The 24,722-nt window shown below is 43.1% G+C and overlaps 1 protein-coding gene across 1 annotated transcript; it reads right to left on the bottom strand.

The window, feature by feature from the left end:
- Positions 1-8,685: 8,685 nt before the first annotated feature.
- Positions 8,686-24,598, bottom strand: trim16 (tripartite motif containing 16). Its single transcript, XM_056297494.1, has 6 exons — positions 23,676-24,598; positions 20,336-20,431; positions 18,215-18,448; positions 10,377-10,548; positions 9,882-9,977; positions 8,686-9,751 (listed from the first exon to the last, which is right to left on the bottom strand). The coding sequence occupies exons 1-6, from the start codon at positions 24,423-24,425 to the stop codon at positions 9,138-9,140; spliced, it is 1,962 nt and encodes a 653-aa protein (XP_056153469.1). The 5' UTR covers positions 24,426-24,598; the 3' UTR covers positions 8,686-9,137.
- Positions 24,599-24,722: the final 124 nt, after the last annotated feature.

The raw sequence follows: 24,722 nt of genomic DNA, 5'->3' as shown, positions 1-24,722 counted from the left end.
TTTGTTCTTTCATTTATTCATTCCTTTGTTCACTCATTTACTGTCGATACCTTCATTTTCATACTTGGAGGCATTTTAGAGCCTCCAGTTCACCTGGCACGCATATGGGACTGTGGTTGTAAACTGAAATACCCAAAGAACCCTTGTGAACATAGAAAGAACATGCAGACGGTACACAGAATGAACCCAGGACACTTAGGAAGCATGGCGCCTGCGTCAATCCGTGCAACATGTCATTTTTTATATCATTTTATTCTATACATTAATCAATAATTATAATTACTGTCACCTATTTAAAAAAACATATCTACTTTATTAATCAAAAATTGTAATTACTGTCATCTATTTAAAAAAAAAAGCATATCTACTTTATGCATGATTACTACAAGCGGATATTTAAATTCCCACCTCCACTGCATTTCACTCGCAGACATTGAGGATGGAGATGTCAAGTGAAATGTTGAAAATCAAGATAATTAAAGAGACTTTTGAGGGAACATAAACGTTGGGTCAAATTATTCAGAAAGCAAATCATGCCTTTGGCACAGAGATGATCACTTGGTTATAATTTGACAGCATTGTAGCGAATTCGGGTTGGCCAGCCGGGAACCGCCAACCGCCGCAGTCAGGTCGCTAACCCGGGTCGCCTGCACCACGGGCGGTTGCCTCGGGTCCCGGCTGCGGCGGTTCCCGGGCTGCCCCGCGAATTCGCTACAGTATGGATTATCGCCTACAACTATTCAGACTCCTTAAATGATTGTCAATATCCCTGATCGACGTTCTTTAGGCTTTACCTGGTCCGTCCACCTTTTGCAGGTCTTGAAACTGGATCATCCTTGCAGTATTCTTTACAGTCGCTTGGTCCACAGTTACTGACAAACGCTTGGCAAGCCAGCAATCAAATGGTGAGAGGGCAGGTTTGCAAGGACTTATATTGTGGAGGGATGGAACCCTGAGAATTCTAGAATCGTTGGCGATTCTAGAATTCTCAGCGTTGGCATTCCACACTGGAGTAACTGTCTGTCAAATACACAGAGTCAAAAACAGCAGTACATTTTAAGTTATATCGATATATTTTCAAACTAAATATAGGATGAGACAATACCGTTTATATCGATATAGTTTGATGTTGTGTTAAAATACATAACCCGTTTCTTAACACATTTCTTGTCATTTTGACCGCCACGGTTTTAAAACTCTACATTCTGTCGAGATAAATACCCAGTTGAGATATTAACGCATTACATATGTTAGTATGTCTGTTAAGAAACTAACTGACACCAAAATTAACCCGTAGGCCTATTTTTGTTTAATACAGGCTATTTATTTTAGATAATTTTGCATTTACATGTTGATATATGGTGCAGCTGCATATGTTAAAACAGGGAAGGAAACCCTGTCTTTGCATTTTAATTTCATCTGTTTCCATCCATCCATCCATTATCCAAACCACTTATCCTGCTGTCAGGGTCACGGGGATGCTGGAGCCTATCCCAGCAGTCATTGGGCGGCAGACAGAGAGAGACACCCTAGACAGGCCGCCATGCCATCACAGGGCTCACACACACACACACACACACACACACACACACACACACACACACACACACACACAAACATGTGAAATTATCATATTATCAAATCAATCAAATTGTAAAGTCCACTTTTTTAATCATCCTATAATCAGAGTCTGGTTTAATAAAAGTGCTTGTGACATCTCACATGTGGCTTTAACTCATGTTTTTTTAGTCCACTTCATAGAAAATACCGAGAGAGATATATCGTGTATCGCCATTCAGCCTAAAAATGCTGAGATATCATTTTTGGTCCATATCGCCCAGCCCTAATAGGCATGGTCTCAACCACTGATACTCACCCATGTGCCACGGAGAGCCATGTGTATGCAGGTCTTCCTTCCAACCCAACCAGCCTTGTCTCATGGACAAAGCAATCATACATGACATTATTTGCAGCCTCCCAAAATATGTTGATAGCCGGCCTTCTGTCACATGAATACGTTTCATCTCAATTTGTCTCACAGGGCCACACATGACTATGCCCCCTCATGACAAAAATGCATGTATATATATATGTATACGTCTGGCATTGCAAGACTATATGTCAACACATCAAATCACCTTCTATCATATGCATAGGATGCATTTCAACTTATTGATAAATGATGATGGAGTTGCGGACCCCCACTCTGGTCTTCCACTTTAATGCTATTAGATGAGAGGTGATGAAGTTTAGGTAAAAGGTTATGTTCAGGCACTGGGTTAGAGATTGTTAAGTTTACATTTAAAGTAAGAAATGGTTATGTTTACTGTCAGTATGTCTTTATGCATGCTCAATAATCCAGGTAAGGAAATCACAGAAAGGTGAATCGGTTCATCTGGACGCAACGTTTATTGAGAGAAACGTTTCTTCACTCATCTAAGTGACCTCTTCAGTCTCAGCTCACTGCAGGTTTTCCTCCCCTTATAAATAATACAGTTTCAGTCGTTATGCCACTGTATTGTTTATAAGGGTGGGGATCCCTGCAGTCAGTTTAGACTGAAGAGGACACTTAGATGAGTGATGAAACGTATGTCAGTAAACGTTGTGTGCAGATTAACTGATTCAACCTTCTTTGATATACTGTCAGTATTATTATTATTATTATTATTGTTATTATTAACAACAATAATAATAAACTTTATTAATTTAGCACCTTTGATATATGAAATGCAGCTCCAAATGCTTTACATTATAAAAACAATCCCAAGCAGGAAATATACAATAAAAGGTCAGTTTAAAGGTGTTTTGCAATCAACGAAAGAGAATAAAATCTTAAAATAGCAATTAAAATACAAGGATAAAATTAGACTGGCGGCCTGTCCAGGGTGTCTCCCTGCCTGCTGCCCAATGACTGCTGGGATAGGCTCCAGCATCCCCGCGACCCCCAAAGCGGGATAAACGGTTTGGAGATTGGATAGATGGATGGATGGATAAAATTCAAAAATGTTCAAAGATAAATATTAAGAGGAATAAAAGAGCCAGAACTGGTGAAACAACAATAACTCAAGTACTGTTGACCTGAAAGAATGCTTTGCATCTTGGTGTGCAGGACTTGGCTGGTACTAGCTTGCTCAATACTGAAAAGATTCTGCTACTCATTGGTATGACTCATGTGACAATGGGTGGGGGTGGGGGTGGCTTAGTTTAAAAAATACCGGATTTTTCCTGTCATTTCCGTGGTCATGTCAACAATGTCGTTTAAACAGCTTTTTCACCACCTTGAGAATATTTCCAAAGTAAGGCGTTTCCTCTCACAGTCAGATGCTGAAAAACTGGTAAATGGCTTTATTTTCAGGAGGTTGGATTATTCCAACACTTTTTCTCTGACCTTCCCAAAAAGGCTGCAGGACGGCTGCAGTTAAATAAACATGCTGCCTGCAGCCACCGTTTTGACTGGGTTGAGAAAATCTGAGCACATCACAATTTCTTATGTCTCCGTTTGACAGAACCTGTAGACAGGCGTGTGTGCCAGGATAAACGACGAGGCAGGCAGGCGCGTGGCCTCCTGACCTATGGCATGACGTGAGACACACATATGAGTAGCAAGGTGCAACCCCAGCACTGCACTGTCACCTACTGTCCGTAAGTTAGATCACACGTCATAGGAAGTTAGTGTTATAGATCCCTCTATATTCTAGCTGTTCTTTTAAAGTAAGACGGCACATTTACAAGTTCAACAAATAACCAAAATCAAAGAAATAATCAAATTTCAAAAAAGTGATCATACACTTTGTGCGGCAAACTCTCCCTGACAAAATATAAATGGCTCATCACATCTAAAAAAAAAAAAAAACGTATTCAAACATTACCACAAAACCTTTGCATTCTTTCAACCCATTTAACGCATACTCTAGTGTTTGTATAGGCGAGGCAATGTAAGTATGTGCATTCAGTAGTTAAGGTAAGTATGTGTGCTGCAGCAAGGTCAAGGTAAGTATGTTTGTGTTAAGTACGTAAAGATGTGTATGTTGTCATAAATAGGATGGGCCATTACGGCCTATTGTTTGTATGATTTACTCAGTGACCGATAACATCTCTTAAGTTTCTGGCGTCTACACTTAACCCGTTGGTAGGCAGTAATGAACAGCACATTCAGAACACTATGGATTTTGTGGATAAGGTGAGGGACATCATTATGGAGGCAGATGAAACAATGGTCTCTTATGAGGTTATGTCTCTCATCACATGCATCCCTGTTGATGAAGCAGTGGAGGTGGTCTGTATGACATTACAAAACGACCCCACCCGATGACCCTTAACACTGACGAAGTGTGTCTGGTCCTGAAGCTGTGTCTTCAGTCCACGTACTTCACATACAGGGAGCAGTACTATAGGTGGAGGCGTAGGTGTGCTATGGGTTCCCCAGTCTCACCTGTAGTGGCCAACTTGTATATAGAGGAAGTGGAAAAGAGGGCGCTGATGTGCTATCCAGGGACACCACCTAGCCATTAGTTCAGATTGGTGGACGACACCTGGGTTAAAATTAAATCTCAGGGCGTACCACATTTCACTGACCACATTAACCCCGTGGGCGACCACATCAAGTTCACCAGGGAGGATGTGAAAAATGACAGGTTAGCCTTCTTAGACTGTGAAATTGCAATTGGTGATGGGGGACATGTGATTGTTGGTGTTTACCGTAAACCAACACGTACTGATCATTACTTAAGGTTTGGTGCTCATTATCTACTGCAGCACAAACTAGGAGTTATCAGGACGCTGGACCACCGAGCTGACAACGTCCCCACCAACACAGCAGCTGGGGAAGGGGAGAAATCCCACATCAAACAGGCCCCGGTTAAGTGTGGTTATCCTAACTGGGCGTTTGTCAAAGCCAGGAAGACGCCCAAACAGTGCACCAACCGATCGAAGAGAGAGGGACAACAGCTGCCTAAGCATAAACCAGAGGTGATTCCATATGTGGCGGGAGTGTTGGAAAAGTTGAGACGCATATTTTCCAAACACTGTGTCCCACTTGCTTTCAAACCCCAAAACACACTGCAGCAGAAACTGGTCCACCCCAAGGATCGGGTCCCTTGGCACAAACAGAGCAATATAGTGTATGCTGTTAAGTGCCAGGAGGATTGCCATGAATTGTACATTTGGGAAACCAAACAGACACTGGCCAAGAGGATGGCACAACACAGGAGAGTTAACACATCAGACCAGGACTCCGCGGTCTACACCCATCGACAGGTCAGTGGCCGCTCTTTCAAGGATGAGGATGTGCACATCCTTGATAGGAAGGAGCGCTGGTTTGAATTGGGAGTCAGCGAGGCTATCTATGTTAAGAGGAAATTTCCATCCCTGAACCAGGGGGTGGGGTGGGGGTGGGGCTAACACCCAGATTTACATATGAAACTAATAGTTGGTTTTGGTCTGTATGCCACTGTATTGATTGTAAGAGTGGGGATACCTGCAGTCAGTTGAGACTGAAGAGGTCACTGGTCACTTAGATGGGTGATGAAACGATTCTGTCAATAAACGTTGGTTGTATCCAGATAAACGGATTCAACTCTCTTTTATATGTATATGCTGAGTAAGGAAAGGTAAGAATGTGTGTTTTAGGTCGGAAAAGATGTGTGTGTGTGTGTGTGTGTCCTTCAGTGTAGGTAAACGGGTACAGAATGAGGCACGATTGAGGTGTAAAGCATGGCCTTGTGTATCAGTGTCTGGTGAGGTGTTTGGGAAGATGCCTGGTAAAATGTTGGATAGTGTTCTTGTTGTGACACGGGGTTTGGCTGCATTTCCCGGATAGCATTGTTTGTACCCTTCCTGTGTTGACAGAGTTTAGCATGAGGGCTGACACAAGGACCCATAGGTCAACATCAATGTGAGCCTTCTGTCTCCTGTGGACCTCCTGACCAGCTCACTCGGTGTGTCAACTACCTCAGAGATTACAGGTCTATCACCTTCATCTGTACCAATGCAGATTTCGGACCACCTGGCACTGCCGATCCGGGACCGAGGCCCTAAAGATCGGTCTCGGTTTGAAAGAGCCTGTAGACAGGTGTGTGTGCCCGAGAAAACAGGAAAAACAGTGAGGCAGGCGGACACGTGGCTTCTCATTCAGTCTTCTCGAGCTATGGGAAGACGTAGCAGACGCACATACACATAGTCCATAGTCACAAGGCGAAACCACTGCACTGCCACCTACTGTCCGGAAGCTAGAGCACACTTCTTAGGAAGTTCAATTCAATTCAATTCAATTCAATTCAATTCAAAACTGTATTGCAGACTCAGGGTCCATAACAGACAAAGACAAATAGGTAATAGACAAACCCTAGCTAATACACAGAATAAACACAATAAATAACATAAATGAAACAAATCAGTGTGTTATAAGAAGGCAGCTATATCATGGGTCCCACTGCCGGGGTTGGTAGCGTGTGGCACTGAATCTTATATAGTTAAACCCTTGATGATTACATTATCAGAATCACTGAGCCGGCAAATACATTTATACATGAGCTTTCTTAGAAGAGCCTGAAAGGTGCTGACTCCTGCAGCCACAAACATTTCACTTGCACTACACCAACTAGGTCTTTTTAGTAGCATTCTCATAGCATCATTATAAGCTAACCGACGCCTCTGTAAGCTTGCTTTTTTATAGTTTGACCACAGGTGTGCAGTATAGAGTGTTGTACAATATGCTCTGAACAGAGACATCGTCACACTAACTGAACACATACCAAACTTGCGTGACAGAGTGTTTGCTTGTGCATCCATCATGCGGCATTGCCTATAAATATCATCACCGTCTGTCATTTGCTCAGTAATATAATTTCCAAGATATTTCACCTTATTACATACCACAAGATTATTATCAGACAATTTAAAGTCAGGAAATTTTAGATGATTGGCCTCTTTGGTTCTGCAGATCATGACAGCACTCTTACTAGCATTGTATTTGATATCATGCTCCACACCATACACAGAACATACATCAAGGAGCTGCTGGAGACCAGCGCTACAGGGACGAAGGAGGACAAGGTCATCTGCATACATAATATGGTTCACCAAGGTATTACCCATCATGCACCCAGTGTTACAGGCGTTCAGCTGCTTGGACAAATCATCAATATATAAATTGTAGAGAACTGGAGACAGAATTCCCCCTTGTCTGACACCATTGCTAACCCCAAATGGGGCCGAAACACTGTTACCCCATTTTTCTTGCATAGTCTGGTGGGCATACCAATAAGCCAGAATTCTCACAATGTATTTAGGGACCCCTCTTTCACCAATTTGATAAACAACTTTCTGTGATTAACACGATCAAAAGCTTTAGAAGCATCAATAAAGTACATAAGAACTGATGAGTTATCTAGGCTGCATACTTTACTAGCTTTGTCTTTAATGATGGGCACTAACAGTACAGACAACATTGAGTCTGGTAACAAGCCATGGACCATAAAACCAGTAAAACAGATAGCAAGGAGAGGAGCTATCCCCAGACTGGCATATTTAAGGTATTCAGCAGTAACATGATCTAAACCACTTGCCTTGTTAACAGACAGCTTGTTTATAGCTTATATATATAGCTTAGTGTTATAGATCCTTCTATTTTCTAGCTGTTCTTTTTAAGTAAGACAGTACATTCAAAAGGTCAGCAAATTACCAAAATCAAAGAAATAATCAAATAATTTTTAAAAAGACCATACATTTTGTGTGCGTCACAAACTATTTCTTAGGTCTCCTGCTTCCTGTTAGCTCTAGAATTAATTGTCTTCAACATCCTACTGCTTGTCTACAAAGCACTTAATGGCCTGGCTCCACAATACAGCATAGACCTGCTTACCAGGCCCTCCGAGTTTGTCTGGCCTTGACCTCTTAAACATTCCCAGGGTAACATCCAAAACTGATGAGGCTACTTTTAGTTATGACATTCCCAGTTGCCCCAACTCTATCCTCTTTTAAACACGTGTTCAAAACATTCCCTGTTTTTCTCTTGGCTTTGACCAGGTTTTCTCCCATCAGTGTACGTGTGTTTCGTGGGGTTTTGTTTGTGTGTGTCTGTTGGGGGAGCATTCTCCAAATGCCTTTATTATGTTGTTATATATTAAATTATTTGTTTGTTTTTATTGAGAAGCATATTGAACTTACCAGCAGTCCCAGCAGTCATTGGGCGGCAGGCAGGGAGACACCCTGGACAGGCCGCCAGTCTATCACAGGGCCGACACACACACCTTCACACCTAGGCACAATTTAGCCTGGCTGATTCACCTGACCTACAAGTCTTTGGACTGTGAGAAGAAACCAGAGCATCCAGAGGAAACCCACGCAGACATGGGGAGAACATGCAAACTCCACACAGAGGACAACCCAGGATGACCCCCAAGGTTGGACTACCCAAGGGCTTGAACCCAGGACCTGCTTGCTGTGGGGTTAGTTATCATTTATTTATTTATGAGATTATTTACTGCTGGGATAGGCTCCAGCATCCCCGCGACCCTGAGTAGGCTAAGCGGTCTGGATAATGGATGGATGGATGGATGGATGTTGAATTTACCATTTTTGTATGAGATGTGCTATATGAATAAAGTTTGCCTGGATTTGACTAATCTGTAATCAATATTTGCAGCTACCAATCATTTTATTATTATCAGTCTGGTTTATTGAAGTCTTAAGAACGCATTGTCAGAGCTTTGGCTCTGCACAGAATCAGCCAGTCTTTTTATTTGGAAACATATTTATTTGCAAACCGGACAGCTTAATTCTAAAGTCACAGTGTAGTAAGAAGTAACAGTAGTCTGGAAAATCCCAAAAATCGTAAACAAAGATTTAGATCAAAATCTTAACCCCCTGCAATATACACATGAAAATGTATCTTAGCTACAAAAATACTGTTCTTTTGCTAGTTCTTTAAGAAATGTACCAAACTACTTCGAAATAGGTTGGATAAAGCAATAGAGGAAAAAACCCCTTGCATACATTTTCCGTTCTTTCATCTCTTTTTCAATTTCACCTTTAAATAGATGAGAAATCTAAACAAATCCTTTGTTGGCTCATGGAATTATAAATTCTTTTGCAGTACTATTTCCTATTTTGCACAACAGCTCTTTCTTAAACCTTAGTTATTGTGTTGCCGGTGCCATGCCAACAGCTTTGTTTTCAGGTGAGGTGGGAGGTGAAGGGCTTTTGAGAGGTAATGGTTCCCCAGGTGCAACCAGTGCCACCACATTCTCTTTCTTTGACAGCCAGAAGGCTGGATAAAGAGGCTCTAGGAACTCTGCACTGTACTCATGGATGAGGATCATGGTGTCAGCCACACCATAAAAAGCCAGGCGGCCTTGGTTATAGTCCACATAGATCCCAATGCGTGTGAACTTCTCCACATTTAGGGGGGACTCCACATCACTGTGCCAGGCAGAGAAGGTGCGTCCATTCCACTGGAGGCACCATGAGAAGTCATTGCCTGTGATGCAGCTGTTGCTCTCGTTGCCCTTGCGGTTGATGCTCTTGTAGGTCAAACCAGCGTGGGTGCCCTCTCCACTTATATCCACCTCAAAGTAGTGTCGACCCAAATAGAAGCTTTCAACTGATAGTACCTGCCGCCAATTCTCAAACCGTTCGGGAGCATCAGGATAAGGGTGCTGCCAGGGTGTGGTGTTTGTCACCTTCTTGTTCTCCTCCGTGAGGCGTAGGAACTTATGGGCAGTCTCTGCGTCAAAACTCACCGGGGTGGCATCTGGAAAGAATGGTCAGTATGCTTACTTATACTTTAAATAACTCGACAGAGTATTTCCTCCTTATGTTATTTTTGATAACCAGACAGCCATCAGATTGTAGTATGCCAGTAGGTGGCCCCATAAACTTACATTTTAGGAAATCATCATGTGTTTTTGGATCTGGAATAGACATGCTCTGCTTTGCTGAAATAATTGTGTGGACTGTGGTCTTTATTCCCATCTTGTCTGTGGAAAAGTGAGAAAAGTCATTATTATTTTCCTCCGCCATGCTACTGTTGTTTCTTCAGGAGGCACAGTGCATCACTAGACGTTGAGTAGTTTCCTAACAATACACATATGTACCCTTGTAGGCGACTTTTGTCATGCCAATGACTCATAAATGAGCTGACTCATTGAGCACACTGATGGGTTTTCCTCAGGCGCACATTCATATCTCTCTGGCGTAGCCACCTCTCATTACCTAAGTCCCAAAACTATGACACACTGTCGAAAAGATTCCTCACCTGTGCAAACAAGAATGAGCATGTAGTGCGTACAAATAATCCGTGCATCAGTAATGCATTTTTGGTGCGTTATCTTATTGCTATATTTGTCATGTTGCTTTGTGTCAGGCTTTGGATTTACCGTTTTTGCATGTCTCTTTAAGTTTCTCAATGTATGAAGTCACGAGCTTCTCACACAGCTCCTGGGTGGAGTCGACAATAACACGGCTGTAAGAATTCAAACGATCCATCAAGCCGATGTAGATCCCAGGTAAGGAAATGTCATGGCTTTCTTTTTTCCATTCAGAGTACCCCTGCAAAGCAAACACAGCACACTTCATAGCAAACAATACGCACACAGGATACAAACAAGAGGGGAGCCACGTGGAACTTAACTCCTCATGCAAAAGCAGGAGCTCCCCTGAAAACACCTTTTTTTTGGGGAAGCTTTCGGAAGGGCTCTAGAATATGAGTTACCAAATTGTTTTCTTTATATGCATATTTCTATATTGTTTTCTATAGCATTCAATTGTGCTGTACGTGCATACTTGAATTAAAAACTCGTGAACTCAATGGGGGGGGGGGGATTCATTACTCATACAGATCCTGCTGTGCTATTCCAATGATCATCAAATGTGGAGCACAATAGCAAACTGGCCGTAATGAATGATAAACGAGTGGGTACGGATATGGTTTGGGGTCTCTCTTTCCTCTCCCGTTCTATCTTTTGTGCAGAGCTGATTGTAAACATAAAATGCCACCGCTATGCTTATTATTATGTGTTGTATGCTGTGTGACGCCTGGAGATTGAAAAGGAAAACAAACTACAAATCCCAGTGTAGCAGGAACCATGTGTGTGACGTCACGTCCTGACCATTCTTTTGGCGGGAACGGCTGATTGATAATTGGTCACCGCCGGCGGGCACAAGTGAGGGTGAGGGAGCTGTATGGCACACACTCAGCGGAAGGCACCGCGTTTTCGACACACCCCTCTCCACTAAAAACAAGGCTTGAACACGACTGGCCGCTCACTGGAACTGGGACTGCATTCTTCGGACTCGCGGGGGGGGGGGGTCCTCCCCGAACCGGCTCACGGCTGCAGTGACGGTAAGCACAACTGCCAGCTACTCGCCTGTTTTCATACCGGCTCTGGTCTCGGGGTTTCTCTCTATTCGTTTCGCTACTGCAGTGGCAAGCGGTTGTGTGCTTGTCGCGGCTGTACCATAACAGAATGAATTGATTTATTTTTATTGTTTATTTCAGCTAATGTAACCGGTTATTTTCTTGCCCGGTGCGGGATTCGATACGAGGTGTACTGCACCACAAGGCGACATCACTAACCGCTCGGCTAAAGGGTCAGACCCGTTAGCTAAGGGCTAACGTGTCTTATTAGTAGTTTACACTAACATGCTCATATGTGTGTGTTATAGGCTGTTTTATTATATAGCATGGCCTTTGCATATGACCTATGCGTTTCTCATTTGCCCCTATTTTATTGTGTTCTAGCTGGCAGGATGACAGTGTTTTGGACTGGATGAGAGACCACATATTTGTCGCAAAGGGGGGGAAAAACGGAGGAGAGAGGTAATTTATTCATCCAAACTTAAACTACTAACAAGACACGTTAGCCCCTAGCTAACGGGTCTGACCCTTTAGCCGAGCGGTTAGTGATGTCGCCTTGTGGTGCAGTACACCCCGTATTGAATCCCGCATCGGGCAAGAAAATAACCGGTTACACAAACTTAGCATTACTTGTCTTAATTGCCGTAACATGAACTAACTAGCTAGTTAAGCTGATTAATAAACACCATTAGAGTAACGTTACTACATTGTTGTGTTGCTAAGAGACCACTGGAAGACACACGTCTGTTAGCATACGCTTCTTTACTTCAACAACCCACGTCACACTCCTCCCCTCTTACAGTCACTTGCATCCTATCTTGTCCTCTAGCTCCCCCTACTGTCCTCCAACTGCATCAACTCAAGACATCGCATACATGTGTACTGCCTACATCAGTGTTTCTCAACCCAGTCCTCAAGGACCCCCTATCCTGCAGATTTTCATTGTAACCCTGCATAGGTAGCCCTGCTTGTACTTACTCAACCAGTCATCTCATAGCACTTAATTATGCAAGGTGTGCAAACTCAGACATTCATTGCTGATTGGCTGAATAACTACAAACAGGTACCTATTCAGGGTTGCAAAGAAAATCTGCAGGATAGGGGCTCCTTGAGGACTGGGTTGAGAAACACTGGCCTACATAACCGTTGCTGGTGTTCACGCACGTTATTTTCCCCAATCCCCCTGGTTTAGTTTTAGGTCGTTTTTTCCCTTTAGAATATCAGCAAGTAAAAGTGCGCTGATAGTGCACTCTTCCTATTTTTCCATACGCCACAGCCATAATGACAAGCTGGACTAATTTCTGTAAATTGTTTAAACACAACTTCCATTGCACGTTGTCCGTCTTGAGAGAGGGATCCCTCCGCTGTTGCTCTCCCTGAGGGTTCTTCCTGTTTTTTCTCCCTGTTAAAGGTTTTTTTTTTTTTTTTAGGGAGTTGTTCCTTATCTGATGCGAGGGTCTAAGGCAGGGGTCAGGAACCTTTTTGACTGGGAGAGCCATAAAAGCCAAATATTTCTAAATATATTTCATTGAGAGCCATATAGTATTTTTAACGTATAATAAATTAAATATGTCTTACTTTTAATGCGACTTCTGGTGTTGCATGGTTTTGCTGATGGCCTTGTAGTCTGGTTCATAAGTGGTGATGTTGAGCTTCATGCAGGTGTTGAGGCTTCCATCAGTTAAACGTGAGCGTAGGTTGGTCTTAATGTTCCTCATATGCGAGAATGACTGCTCACATGCATATGTAGAGCCAAACATGGTCAATACGGCAATACTCACACGCTGCATTGTGTGGTATGTCACAGGAAGCTCGTTCCAAGTTTTAAGAATCAGCTGGTCTTCAGGTTGAAGATTTTTAATTTCTGTCCACTTGTGTTCCCTCGCCAACTCTGCTCGCTGTCGCGCAAGACTTTCCAACTCTCCATTAAGTGACTTGAACTTACTCATCCACATGTCTGATGCCTTCAGGTCAGCAACTTCCAGCTCAAAGTCTCCGATAGAGACCCCGGGGATGCATGTCAGGTCGATTTTGTCCACTGCACACTCATGTGGATGAGTGATGAACTTGAAAAGACCAGTGCGCGCACGAAATTCTCCAAAACGTGCTTTGAATGACTGCAGGAGATTGGACGTGAAGCCAGCTAGCTGCTGGAGATCCAGATGTTGAGTGGAGTCACTTGCTAAGCATGCATCTCTAAATTGTTGCAGTCTTTCAAAGTGCAGAAGACGACCTGTTTCAATGTCCCTGAGAAAGACTTCCAGCTTGCTTTCAAATGCAAACACTGCTTGTTGAAGGGATGAGATTGTATTTCCAATACCTTGCATTTTCACATTGAGCTGGTTCAGATGGCCAGTTATGTCCACGAGATAGTGAAACTGCAGGAGCCAGTCAGTGTTGTCTAGCTCAGGATGCTTGACGCCTTTCATTTCAAGAAAAGTCCGGATTTCACTCAGGCAAGCTGCAAAACGGCTGAGCACCTTCCCCCTTGACAACCAACGCACGTTGCTGTGTAAAAGCAGACCGGGATAATGATTCCCAACTTCTTCTAACAGAGCTTTAAACTGGCGATCATTTAAAGCTCGGGCAACAATAAAGTTGACCACTCGAATGACCAGCGACATCACCTCACCAAGCTCCTGGCCACACGTCTGAGCGCAAAGCTCCTCCTGGTGCAGGATGCAATGAAAACTTAGGATGGCTCTCTTTTCATGTTCACGGAGAAGCGCTACAAATCCTTTGTTCTTCCCCAACATACAGGGTGCACCGTCAGTACAGACAGAAATAAGTTTATCCATCGGTAGTTTTTTTCTTTAGCAAACTCCATGAAAGACGTGAATAAATCCTCTCCTCTTGTTGTCCCTTTCATTGGCAAAACAGCCAAGCTTTCCTCACGCAGTGTGTCACCTGCATCATACCTGGCAATTATACTGCACTGAGATAGATGGCTAACGTCTGTTGACTCATCTAACGCGAGAGAAAAGTATGGCCCGGCGTTTATGTCCTTAATTTGTGTTTCCTCGACTTGATTTGCCATCATGATGCTACGATCGTGCACAGTTCTTGCTGACAGGGGCATGTCTTTTATTCGTTTGATTATCTTGTCTTTATTTGGGAAGTCATCAAACAGTTCATTGGCCACATCAAGCATGAATGTTTTGGCATACTCGCCATCTGTGAATGACTTTCCATTCCTTACTATTGCCAAAGCCCCCGCAAAGCTAGCGGAATTCCCGTCACCTTGCTTGGTCCACACACGTAGTTGCTGCTGACGCGTCTGCACTCTCCGCTGTAGCTCCTCGCATGCCCTTTTCCTGCTGTCCCCCGCTGGATATTTCCATGCAAATGAAGCATGGTGCATATCGAAGTGCCGCTTTATATTTGAGCGTTTCATCGATGCAATTTTATCATTGCATATTAGACATACCGCAGATCCTGCTCTCTCCACAAATGCAAATTCCTCTGTCCACGCAGCCTGGAATGCACGGTAATCATCGTCTTTTTTTCTTTTCGCCATCTTTTCCGTTACAAGGGTTGAAGCGGATAAACTAGTTGGCTATCTGATAAAATTGATTTCTTCACCTTTACAATTACCCGGACATGCTCGCGAGCCATTGGTTCCCGACCCGACCCACGGGTGACCCGTGACATTTATCTTCAAAACTAATTTCTGTTTACTTTAAAATGACACAGTATTATTAAGAAATATCACACGTATTTTAAAATCAGTTACAAACTGATTTTTTTTTTTTTTAATTTTCAACTCAAAATTGTCTGGGAGCCATATGCCGTCACCGGAAGAGCCATATATGGCTCGCGAGCCATAGGTTCCCGACCGCTGGTCTAAGGACAGGATGTTGTGTTGCTGTAAAGCCCCTTGAGGCAAATTTGTGATACTGGGCCATACAAATAAAACTGACTTGACTACCTTGTGCCAAGAGAACGAAATGGGACAACTGACAGTCTTGTGACTATTGCGACGCCATATCAACATCCCAGCCCTGCTATGCAATGGAAACGCATTAGGGCCCAACTGGGCTCAGCACAGCCCTTCATGCCGCTTATTTTTTTATGTAATTATTTATCATTATAAGTTACATTATTATCTCTGCCTGGCTGTAGCCTAGAGGGGATTATGCGTTTGGTTGCAGGCGGATGTGTGTCTGTCCGCAGCTAATCTTGCCAACTACTGGACCTATGAGCCTAAATTTTTTTTTGTGCACTGTTATGAGTGAACGATGAAGAACCTCTCATGGTTGTGGTGATTAAAAACCTTCGAAAAACGTTTGTTCTCGCTATCGCCGCTCCCTCTCTTCATCGCCCTCTAGCGCACTCAACCAACGCTGCTTTCTGTTGCTGCCCACTCTGCGTGGGCACCGTGCGCATGCGTGACTCTCTTCTACTGTTGAGTCAGATTGGGCAGCGACAGTGTCAAAACCAAAACATTATGCATTCGGGTATGAGTCTTGAAAGTAAACAAGAAGTCGATCGTATTTCACAGGCCAGCAAGTCATTCACTGCTGATCTCAGCATAGGAGGAACTGCAGGAACACTGGATGAACCAAAATCCGCCTTATTCACCTCGCCGCCGCCATGGAAGAGTCACCAATGTTAAAACTCTGCTATAAAATACAATTTCAAGAGTAGGGTTAATCATTCATAGCTGGAAATCATCTCAGTGGCTACAATAAAACATTTCCCTTGGCTGAGCTATGTTTTCTTAATGTTGTTTTATTGCTTTAGACGAATGAAAGTCAATCAGCAGAGCAGCTATTCACCTTCATTCATTTTATATCATGGAAACCACGACGGTTAAACGCGTGATATCTTTTAATAAGGATTATGAAATTGTGATAGCCTGATCTGTTATTTCATACAAGACTTGGTCGATTTCATGTGAGGGTCCCCCTAGGAAGCTGCTCATCCACAGACTGACAGACAAAATGTTTTTATTAGGTAAATTTTTTTTCTATATTACCCATTCAATCGACTTGGGCCCTGTGCAAAAGTCTTACAATGGCAGGAAAAGCTGTTTTTTTTGTTTGTTTGTTGTTGTTGTTTTTTGTGTGTGTGTGCGCGTGTACGGAGGAGGAGAGATGCGTACGCCTGGTGGAGATCTGCATTCTACTAAGTGCACTCCTCTAGTTGTGAAGTGATAGTCTACATAAATAAAGCCTGCTACACTATTCAGAGGCAATCTCCCCCCCCCCCTTAATATGAATAAAAAACTGCCATTACATCATTTTCGTTGATTGATATTGATGCATTTGAGGGTATTTTCACATGGCATCATATAATGTAATGGCTTGGATTGGCTCTGTATTCATGAGCATCACTACCAATCAGCATCATTTAGTTGTGGTGCAAGTACTGCCACACTTGAAATCATGTTCACATCAGGCACGGCTCCAGGATTTCAGTTTTGGGTGGGCCAGGCCAATTATGGAAGAAAATTTTTCAATATTGATAATTTAAATGCATCAATTCAGTGCATTTTGAGACCAAAATCGAGCTAGATAGAATAACAAATGTAATCACAAAAAACCCTCATAATTCATGCAACATTGACAAAATGAGCCAAAATGTTAAAAATTACTCAGTGCAAAATATATATTGCTTGAACAGCAGCAGTACCATCACTTGCCAACGTTGAAAGCCAGTGAGTGACCATTTTGAACTATAATTCTATCACTGACCGACCAATAGAGGGCACAACAGGTCTGTGACCAAGCAACCGCAGCCCAATCAAAGGCCCTGTCCCAATACCCACCCTACGCGCTACCTAGAGTGGTGCAGTTTGGTACTACAGCGTTGCGTAGGGCATGCAAAGTCTCCTTTGGGAAGGAGGTTTAAATGAATTGAATTGGGACACCTGAGTAACGCGAGCAGAGCAGCGAGCCAGTATTCAGAACTCGCTCATAACGTTATCTGTCATGTAAAGACATGCTACTAGAATTCATTATCAATCACAGTCTACAAATCTGTATGTACACAAGACGGTGGCGGACAGGAAGAGCGTGGAGTTGTGGATACCAACTCTTGGTCATCTCCTGGTTGCAGTGACGACTCCGAGTCTGACACCGTTCGTGCGCGTTTAAAGAACTTAAACAATGCTTGGTATGGCAGTTGGAACTAGCTTAGCCTATCCTGCCGGCGTCGAACATCACATCACGTGTCTCATGAACTTGCTTCCGTATGAACATCAGCATATAAAATTATGTTTATAAAAACTATTTTTAGCACAAGATCATGCGATTATTGGCTGATTTCATATCATTTATGACTAAATTAAAATTTGTAGAATTTTTTTTTTCGGGTAGGAAAATTGTAGGGTGGGCCTGTTAAAGTGGGCGGGCCTAGGACCGTCAGGCCCACCCAATAACGCCGTGCCTGGTTCACATGAGGCAGTTATTGATCAAGCTGACAAAAAGAAAAAACTAGCATTAGATACCAGTTGATATGGGCTCTAATGATTACTAAACTGAAATTTATGTAAGGCTATTCGTTCTTTGAAAGAAACTATTTTAGCATTTAATAGCCCAATCCACCACCAGTCATTGAGTGAATCTGCACTCCCTGACTCGACAACTCCTAGCAACAAAGTCTATATCGCAGGTTCAATGTAAACCTATGAGAGATAAATGGCTAGCTCCCAGAGAGGCGAAGTTGTGCCCTATGACTGTAAGTCCTTTCTAAGGCATAACCCTACCCCACCCCCCAAAACAAAAGCAGAAAGTGAGCCCCTCCGAAAGCCTCAATGTTGTTCACACCTTGTGTAACATTGAGACAAAACTGCGTACCTCCTCGAGAACCACAACACATCATACTGGACTGGGTCCCATGAGGGTGAAACATTACCTGTAGGAAGTCCACATCATTTTTGTTTTTGGAGAGTTTCTCCACCTGGGCACGAGTCTTCTTCAGATCTGTGCACCTCTGCTCCAGGTGAACCCGAATGCCCTCCGCCTGCCTCAGCGCCTGCTTCTCCTCTCCCTCCAGGATCTCCGTCACTTCCCGCTTAGCCCTTTCCACCACCACCTGCAGCTCTGCAAACTGGGTCTCAATCACCTCTTTTACCTCTTTCACTGAATGCTGTAGAAAAAGGCTTTCTTTAGACAAGACCATTTATTAGACGACAACATATTGTATTCATTATATTTGGAGGACTGAATGCATAGGTGACGAATGTGTACAGCAGCTGATACAGATCACTTGTTAGATGCAAAGCGCCTTATGAATCTGGCTTCTAACTCACAAACTAACATTTAAGGCCTTTGCACACCAAGTTTAAAACTTTCATAAGCATTTTTTTCTAAATCCGTCATCATAGTCCAACAACTTTCAAAAACCTGAGAGCTTACTGACGGGTGTAAAGTGAAAAAAATAAATATATATATACACTACCGTTCAAAAGTTTGGGATCACCCAAACAATTTTGTGTTTTCCATGAAAAGTCACACTTACTCACCACCATATGTTGTGAAATGAATAGAAAATAGAGTCAAGACATTGACAAGGTTAGAAATAATTATTTGTATTTGAAATAAGATTTTTTTTACATCAAACTTTGCTTTCGTCAAAGAATCCTCCATTTGCAGCAATTACAGCATTGCAGACCTTTGGCATTCTAGCTGTTAATTTGTTGAGGTAATCTGGAGAAATTGCACCCCACGCTTCCAGAAGCAGCTCCCACAAGTTGGATTGGTTGGATGGGCACTTCTTTGAGCAGATTGAGTTTCTGGAGCATCACATTTGTGGGGTCAATTAAACGCTCAAAATGGCCAGAAAAAGAGAACTTTCATCTGAAACTCGACAGTCTATTCTTGTTCTTAGAAATGAAGGCTATTCCATGCGAGAAATTGCTAAGAAATTGAAGATTTCCTACACCGGTGTGTACTACTCCCTTCAGAGGACAGCACAAACAGGCTCTAACCGGAGTAGAAAAAGAAGTGGGAGGCCGCGTTGCACAACTGAGCAAGAAGATAAGTACATTAGTGTCTCTAGTTTGAGAAACAGACGCCTCACAGGTCCCCAACTGGCATCTTCATTAAATAGTACCTGTTAGAGCCTGTTTGTGCTGTCCTCTGAAGGGAGTAGTACACACCGGTGTAGGAAATCTTCAATTTCTTAGCAATTTCTCGCATGGAATAGCCTTCATTTCTAAGAACAAGAATAGACTGTCGAGTTTCAGATGAAAGTTCTCTTTTTCTGGCCATTTTGAGCGTTTAATTGACCCCACAAATGTGATGCTCCAGAAACTCAATCTGCTCAAAGAAGTGCCCATCCAACCAATCCAACTTGTGGGAGCTGCTTCTGGAAGCGTGGGGTGCAATTTCTCCGGATTACCTCAACAAATTAACAGCTAGAATGCCAAAGGTCTGCAATGCTGTAATTGCTGCAAATGGAGGATTCTTTGACGAAAGCAAAGTTTGATGTAAAAAAAATCTTATTTCAAATACAAATCATTATTTCTAACCTTGTCAATGTCTTGACTCTATTTTCTATTCATTTCACAACATATGGTGGTGAATAAGTGTGACTTTTCATGGAAAACACGAAATTGTTTGGGTGATCCCAAACTTTTGAACGGTAGTGTATATAATAATTAAAAAATGCAGAAAACTGCAACGGTCCTGGAAAGCATTATGATGGATGACACTTCCAGAGATGCTTTGTAAAACCTAATGGATTAAATGTGAGGTCATAGGTATTTTTTAAATGTGCTAAATTTTCAGATGAAGAATTCAAAATTGATATGCACACCACCCTAACCACCTCCTCATACCCAACGGAACCTGTGAGGTTTGGGTAGTTCTGATGCCTTGAGGCTTATTAACTGGAGGGATCTCATTGTCAACCCTAATTAACGCGCTACTGCCCATACACAAAGTCATTTAGCATTCTTGCCATTTTTCTGATGACATAAACGGCTCACTTTAGGTTGATGATAATGTGATGTGTTTTGTTGTCTTATTATACCTCAATAGAGACTGTGTTGACTTGAAGTTTGTTGATGGCATTCTCTGCTGCCGTTACCGTCTTCACCATCTCGCACTGCTTCTCCTTTAGCTCCCTCTACAAACAGACGTGGAAGAGAGCAGAAGTCAAAAACCGTGGCTATGTCATCACACTGAAAATGTGCCTAATCCTAACTTCCTCAAATTAATTTGCCAAATGTAAACATCTGTGTTTTTCCCTCAGAGAGTTGTTCACCAACAGCAGTGTTCAATCTATTGTCTGGTGGCTGAGATTTTAGTTTTCAAGCAAATGGGGGCTGAGATGCAGCTTCTGAATTCCATAGACAGGCCCAGGCGAATCCAGTCTGAGCTGCAGCTGGTACTTGAGCAGAGCTGTTCTCTGCAAAATCTTTACCCTGAGGATCCCACTACAATTTATTTACTTTCAGCTAAATTCAACGCTTGATCTCGTCTGTTTGTTAAAAGTATATCAATCTAATGCGCACACATCCAAAGTGTAACCGTAACCTATATTCATAACTGTCAATTATGCATAATTCATCACTCCTGATACCTCCTTTTTGCCTCAAAAGATTGCCGTTCTTATTTCAAGGTGTTTGGAAAAGAATAATTCATCGTGTTTAAAATGAAAAGTACAGCCAATCTAAAACTAATTGTACAGGGTGTCTGGGTGGCATGGTGGTCTATTCCGTTGCCTACCAACACAGGATCCCAGTTCAAATCCCTGTGTTACCGCTGGCTTGGTCGGGCGTCTCTACGGACACAATTGGCCGTGTCTGCAGGTGGGAAGTCGAATGTGGGTATGTGTCCTGGTCACTCCACTGGCGCCTAGCGCCACCTGTTTGAGAGGAAGAGGGAACTGGGGGGAATAGCATGATCCTTTCACACACTACGTCCCCCTGGTGAAACTCCTCACTGTCAGGTGAAAAGAAGCAGCTGGCGACTCCACGTGTATCAGAGGAGGCATGTGGTAGTCTACAACCCTCCCCGGATCGGCAGAGGGGGTGGAGCAGCCACCAGGACGGCTCGGAAGAGTGGGGTAATTGGCCGAATACAATTGGGGAGAAAATGGGGGGGGGGACTAATTGTACATACAGTATGTGCACAAAGTCCCCAAAGCGAAAGAGTTCAGTGCAGCCAAAGCTTCGAGAAATGCCACTGTCTTAAAGGAGGACACCAAAATCAGCATTTCGCAGTTGGAACAAACTGTTCATGTTTGTATGGGCATCAGTGATAAGACAATGAGGGGAGATAACAATCATGATTCATCTCAGCTTAACTCTAAAATGCCACTGCCAAAATGGCCTCTCTGAATAAATCTTTTTGAAAATATGACACTTTCACAAGAACTCTATCGCTAAGGTCAGGGCAGGAATGAAATTGTAAAAAAATGTCTTTTACCGTTTGTGTCCTCAACCCTTAAAATCTCACAGAACTTTTAGAGAGACTAGAAAAACAGTGTGATTTTTTTCCCCCATTAACCAAATGCTATTTGGACATTGCAAAATTGCATTTTAATTGTTTATCCTCAAAAAGAATTCTGTATATAGCGGAGGATGTAGACGATGCCAACACCACAGCATGCACCTGATTATTAACGTACTCGTATTATGCATTATAGTAGTTGGTAATGCCACCCATTATTTTTCCATTATCCAAGCCGCTTATCCCAATTGGGGCCACGAGATACTGGCGCCTATCCCAGCTGTCATTGGGCAGCAGGTGGGGAGACACCCTGGACAGGCCGCCAGTCCATCACAGTACCTACACACACACACATTCACACCTAGGGACAATTTAATACGGCTGATTCACCTACCTACATGTCTTTGGACTGTGGGAGGAAACCGGAGCACCCGGAGGAAATCCATGCAGACACAGGGAGAACATGTAAACTCCACACAGAGGATGACTTGGGATGACCGTCAAGGTTGGACTACCCCGGGGCTCGAACCCAGGGCCTTCTTGCTGTGAGGCGACCGTGCTAACCACTGTGCTGCCCTGAAATTTTCTCATGATTATAATTCATATTATTATTATAATTATGTGGGTATTGCCACCCACATTGTCTAAAAGAAAACACTGCTGACTTGAAGTACTTTCCATTAAATGCTTGGTTTTGAAGATGTTATGAAATAAGTCAGTCTTACGATGAGTCCGGATACAGATAACAGGTGTGGGCTAAACACCAGGATCTCTGCAGGAATCCAGACAGGAATGCTTAAATCTGAGCGCCATGAACCGTCAAATGACAAATGATGTTTTTGTTGAAGCTTGAGCTTTGTCCGTGTCAGGCACCCAGAATAGATCTGAGTCAGGAGGTTTAATTTGCACTACCTAGAAAGGCTATCCTACACAACCACATAGATTATAGGAATATTAGAGATAATATTAGCCTCCTAATTGAATTACAGAAATCCTTTATATCCAACGAGGCACTTGTGAAAACTAAGTTTAGATGAATGTCATATTAAGTTTGAGATTCTATGACTTTTATAACTATACATTTTGAGCTAGTTATTGGACATTACACATTTCTCTTTTTCAAACTGATTATTGCTTCTCAGTGGGTAACCGCCTCTGATGGAGGCCAAACTAAGTCCTAACATGGAAACCAGACCAACGAAATAATACCTGTTTGTCTTCTTTAGGATGACCTCCACCTTTATTCCTTAAACAGAGTGGAAATGCAGTAGCCAAAGAAAATGTGGACTTTTTTTGAGATAAGAAAACCACATAGACATGGGGTAATTTGCGAGTAGTGTGACCTTACCTATGCTCAGATAAACCAAACACCAGACCAAGAGTGTAAGTTAGGAGAGATTTGAACATTTAGATCATTGTGAGTGCAGAAAGAAGGAAAGTAGCTCCATCAGAGCCATTGACTCACTCCTTTCAAGCAAGGCCTAAATACTTCCCTCTCAAGGGAAGTATTTTGTATACTTCCCTTGTATACTTCACTATGAATTGGTGGCTGCCGTTACTACTTAAACACCCATTATTGTTGGTGTCTACTATCAATCCCTTTTTCTACTTGTACTTGGCATTTTTATAATCTCACGTCACAATTTGCCTGTTTTGCTGTTTCATGCCAATATTAATCTGTTTTGTATTTCGATCTTCCTACTCTCCATATCTTAATGCTCTAAGGTCCACCTACACTAAACACACTTGACTAGACATGCACTCTTGGTTTTGACATGATTATAATGCATCAAATGTACTATGTAACATTTCTATCTACTAATTGCTGACTGTCATGTAAGTCACTTTGGATAAAAGAATCTGCTAAAGAAGTAAATGTAAATGACATGATAAATGAATTAACAAAATAAACCTGCCTCTATTCGCCTGCGAGCCTCCACTACAGGTATGGTGTTGTGGCCCCGGTGGTCCTCGGCCACACAGTCCTGACAAACACAGCAGATGTCAGCACAGCAAAAAAGCTCCAGTGGCCACTTGTGGCTCTCGCACGTCCTCCTCTCAATGTCCCTCAGAGGGTCCACCAGCCGGTGGTTCTGAAATTTGGGGTTCTCCAGGTGGGGCCTGAGGTGGGCTTCGCAGTAGGACACTAGACAGGTGAGGCAGGACTTGAGGGCCCTGCAGGGGCTCTCTATACAAGAGTCGCACACCACATCATCAGGACCTAGAGGCTCTTCGGTGTTCTCCTTTTGGGTGACCTCCTCTTTCACCTCTTTCTCCGCCACATTTTTACCCTCATCTTTCTCTTGACCAGTTTGTACCGCTTCCTCTGTCTCATCCTCATCGGGCTTTTTGGGATCCTCTGATTCTTGAAGATCTTCTTGTATTTTTTTCTCTTCCACTGCCTTGGTGTCCTCACAGTTTTCCTCTTTGTTTTTGGTGGCTTGAGATTCAGCCTCTTTTCCATTCACTATCAGAACGTCTGCAGGTTCAGGCTTGTTGGGGCTCGTCAGACACTGAGGGCAACCTCTGCTTTCATTCCTGAGGCAGGAGCTACAAACGATGTGACCACAGGCTGCAAACTTGTCTGCAGAGAGGATACCAGAACATACCGCACACAGCTGCTGATCTGAATTGAGGCTGGCTGCCTCAGGTGCTGTATCTGCCATGGCTTTATTTCTCACCCAGTCAAGCTTCTGTCCTGGTCTCACGCCTCACACACACTCTCTGATGTGAACTGGCTTGGCTACTTTTGCAGCTTTTCAACCTGCAGTTCCGCGATCACAGGGAGAACCTCCAAAGCCACACCCAAACTATGTGAACGTCAGCCCCATAGTTTCAGTTCACAAGTTAACCACCCACTCAACAAATAACACAGGCAGGCAGGCAGGAAGTCATACACTTCTCATAAAATCCCAGTCCTCCCCTTTCAGGAAAAGAAGCTACAAGGCGGGGCTCATATTGCA

Source organism: Lampris incognitus, chromosome 17 (assembly GCF_029633865.1).
Source record: "Lampris incognitus isolate fLamInc1 chromosome 17, fLamInc1.hap2, whole genome shotgun sequence".
Classification (NCBI taxonomy): Eukaryota; Metazoa; Chordata; class Actinopteri; order Lampriformes; family Lampridae; genus Lampris; species Lampris incognitus.
Note: the sequence above shows the minus strand (reverse complement) of the source record. Positions and strands in the feature narration are given on the sequence as shown.